The sequence below is a fragment of the Bos javanicus genome, chromosome 10 (assembly GCF_032452875.1).
Source record: "Bos javanicus breed banteng chromosome 10, ARS-OSU_banteng_1.0, whole genome shotgun sequence".
Classification (NCBI taxonomy): Eukaryota; Metazoa; Chordata; class Mammalia; order Artiodactyla; family Bovidae; genus Bos; species Bos javanicus.
This window is the reverse complement of record NC_083877.1, coordinates 27,324,894-27,328,244: the sequence shown is the minus strand read 5'-3', so window position 1 is coordinate 27,328,244 and position 3,351 is coordinate 27,324,894. Positions and strand designations below refer to the sequence as shown.

At 35.3% G+C, this 3,351-nt stretch overlaps 1 protein-coding gene across 1 annotated transcript; it reads right to left on the bottom strand.

Moving 5' to 3' along the window:
* Positions 1-565: 565 nt before the first annotated feature.
* On the bottom strand, positions 566-1,722 carry LOC133255397 (olfactory receptor 4K14-like). Its single transcript, XM_061429852.1, has one exon. It carries the CDS (start codon positions 1,603-1,605, stop codon positions 667-669), a length of 939 nt encoding a protein of 312 aa, XP_061285836.1. The 5' UTR covers positions 1,606-1,722; the 3' UTR covers positions 566-666.
* Positions 1,723-3,351: the final 1,629 nt, after the last annotated feature.

The window sequence follows — 3,351 nt, the reverse complement described above, 5'->3', positions numbered from 1 at the left end:
GACTGTGAAGAAGGCTGAGTGCCGAAGAATTGATGCTTTTGAACTGTGGTGTTGGAGAAGACTCTTGAGAGTCCCTTGGACTGCAAGGAGATCCAACCAGTCCATTCCGAAGGAGATCAGCCCTGGGATTTCTTTGGAAGGACTGATGCTAAAGCTGAAACTCCAGTATTTTGGTCACCTCATGTGAAGAGTTGACTCATTGGAAAAGATTCTGATGCTGGGAGGGATTGGGGGCAGGAGGAGAAGGGGATGACAGAGGATGAGATGGCTGGATGGCATCACTGACTTGATGGACGTGAGTCTGAGTGAGCTCCGGGAGTTGGTGATGGACAGGGAGGCCTGGTGTGCTGCGATTCATGGGGTCGCAAAGAGTCGGACATGACTGAGCGAGTGAACTGAACTGAACTGAACTGAATTCTTATTATAATCACCAGGCATTTTTTTTTTTAACAATACACAAGAATATTTAGACAAATTTTTATTTTCTCCAAGTGGTAAGAATACATGTATTAGCTTTTGGAACATATTTTCTTAATGGAATAAACACAAAAAATATATCTGAGATTACTGATAACTTACAGATATGAACATTTATAGTTTAGTTAACATGTCAAACTATGTCCAAATTAGGGAGCAAACAGTAGAATTACTGATTATATGAAAGCTTTAAAAATTGTACTTTGTATTCTTATGCTGACTTATCAGTCGCTTTACTGCATTTTTAATTTCTTTATTTCTCAGTGTGTAAATGGCTGGATTCAAAAGAGGTGTAATTACTGTATAAAACACAGAAAGTACCTTGTCCACCCAAGTGATGCTAAGTGGCCAGAAATAGATGAAAATGCAGGGTCCAAAGAACAGCACCACCACTGTGATGTGGGAAGTACAGGTAGAGAGTGCCTTTGATGACCCATCCTTGGCATGAAGGTGAATAGTTACCAGGATGTAGGTGTAAGAGATCAGCAAGAGAATGAAGCAAGTTACAGCCAAGACACCACTGTCAGCATTTATCAATATTCTCAGAGTATGGGTATCCATGCAGGCTAGTTTGATCACTTCGGGAATATCACAGAAAAAGCTGTCCACTATTCTGGGTCCACAGAAGGGAAGATCTAAAATCATAGCTAGTTGACTTATGGCATGTACAAAGCCAATGATCCATGATATCAGAGCTAGCCAGATGCACTTTTGTCTGTCCATAATTCTGGAGTAATGGAGTGGCTTGCAGATGGCTACACAACGGTCATAGGCCATTGTCACAAGCAGTACCATCTCATCTCCTGCAAGAAAATGTATAAAGAGGATCTGACTCATGCAGCCCCCAAAGGAGATGGTTTTATTATCCTTTAGGAAGTCTGTGATCAGTTTAGGAGTGGTGACTGAGGAAAGGCAGAAGTCAACAAATGAGAGATTGGCTAAGAGGAAGTACATTGGGGAATGGAGATGGGAGTCAGTGATGATTAAGAATGCAATGAAAAGGTTGCCCAGGACGGTCATCAGGTAGAGTGCAGAAAATGGCAGGAAGAGGAATTTCTGGAGCTCCCTTGAATCACAGAGTCCACGAAAAACGAACTCAGATACCACGGACTGGTTTGCTTCTTCCATTTAGTACATTTCTAATGTGACCAGAAGAGGTGAACTAAGAAGTTCTAGAATGGAAAGAAGAACTAAATGTTTAGGTGCTTGAGAGCAGACAAACACTTCTCCTGTGCAAAATTTAAATCCTAGGAAATGTGCTAAATTCCAAATTGAAAATAAAGATTTATTGAATCAATCTCAGCTCTCAGGAGCTAATAATGTGTAGAAAGGAAGTTTAAAAGCTTCACCCAACAGAGAGTTCTTTGGTTATGCAAAATGAATATTCTCATAAAAATAACTATACTAATATATTTTATAAGCAATTTCTCCACTGCTTGAATCTTCCTTTTTGGCATTAAAAGTGCATAGGTCTATAATATATTTGGAGGTTCTTTATTTTTAACTCTTACCTAGGGCAATAATCTAATGCTACATTTCTCACACAAAACTTGACTCTTAGAAACAAATTTATTGCTAAAGTTGATATGTGTGAGCAAACTGAATTGAATCAAATTCTTTTACAAACTGTGAGAAAAATTTGTTTATCAAATGACTTGTGGAAAGCCCATCTACATCCAAAGGAGACCCCAGATGCTGATGGCACGTTTCTAAGCTGAATATTTTTACTAAATTTGAATCTGTGTATAAAATTATATATTTCATAGGCAGAGTAACTCCACTTATTAACATTATAGACCAGTTCTATTCCCTCACTTGTAACAGATTTCTTTTTTGAGAGTAGCTTAAATGATAAAGAAATGAAAACTACGTTTATTCCTGACTGTTCTCAGAAAAGAATGTATAAAATTTAACTTCATTTGTCCTTAAACTGTTCACATATACTATATAAATTGAACTCTGCAAAATATATATATTTTCTATATTTTGTAAACCAAACAGCAAGTTCTTTTTTCCTCATTTTTTTTTCTTCCATTTGCCCTCATTTTTTATTTATATTTTTTCTTTAGTCTCCCTTCTTATCTGTATTTCTTTATTATCCTAGTCTTTTAGAAAATATAGTTTAGATTATCAGGTACAATAACTGGCACTTATGAACTACCAAGTCCTTGATAAGCATTTTAAAAACATACATTTTGTTAGGTATTCCCACTATAGGACTCAAAGCATTTTGCATTTCCAACTACAAAGTACAAATCCCCTTTCTTAAAAATATAGCCTTGTCAATACAATGTGTTGTCTTTATGATGATGAGAGATGGCACTGGGATGTAATTTTTTAATTACAAAATTAATTATTTTTTCCATTTATTAGTATTATTTGCCTTTTTTTCTTTGAATATCTGCTCCCTTTTTGTTGTACTTTTTTTCCTTCTGAGTTTTGCTCTTCATTCTGTTCAGCTTTTTTTCCTCAGCAAACATAAGACTTTTTAAAAGGAACATCAGGATCATTTATGTCTTGTGACTATTTTCTTACTACTGAATTTTAACTTCATTATCCTTAAATTTTTGTAAAAATACTCCATGAGATCTAATCGAGTATATATATATGTACATATTATCTATTTGAAGAATCACAGTTCTTGCAATTTTGCAGAAGAGAAATTTGATTTTTACCAAGTCTTAAGTTCAAAAATACTAGAACAACAAAATACACAGAAATTTGTCTGACTTTAAAACTTCCAGACTAGCTTTCCTACTAAAAATGACGTCTAAGCATCTTGATTTTGAGATGTCTATAAAAGTAAAAAAAAAAAAAAAAAATTTTGAAATCAGACATTTTGTTCTGTAAAGAGGTGACAGACACAAACTATGT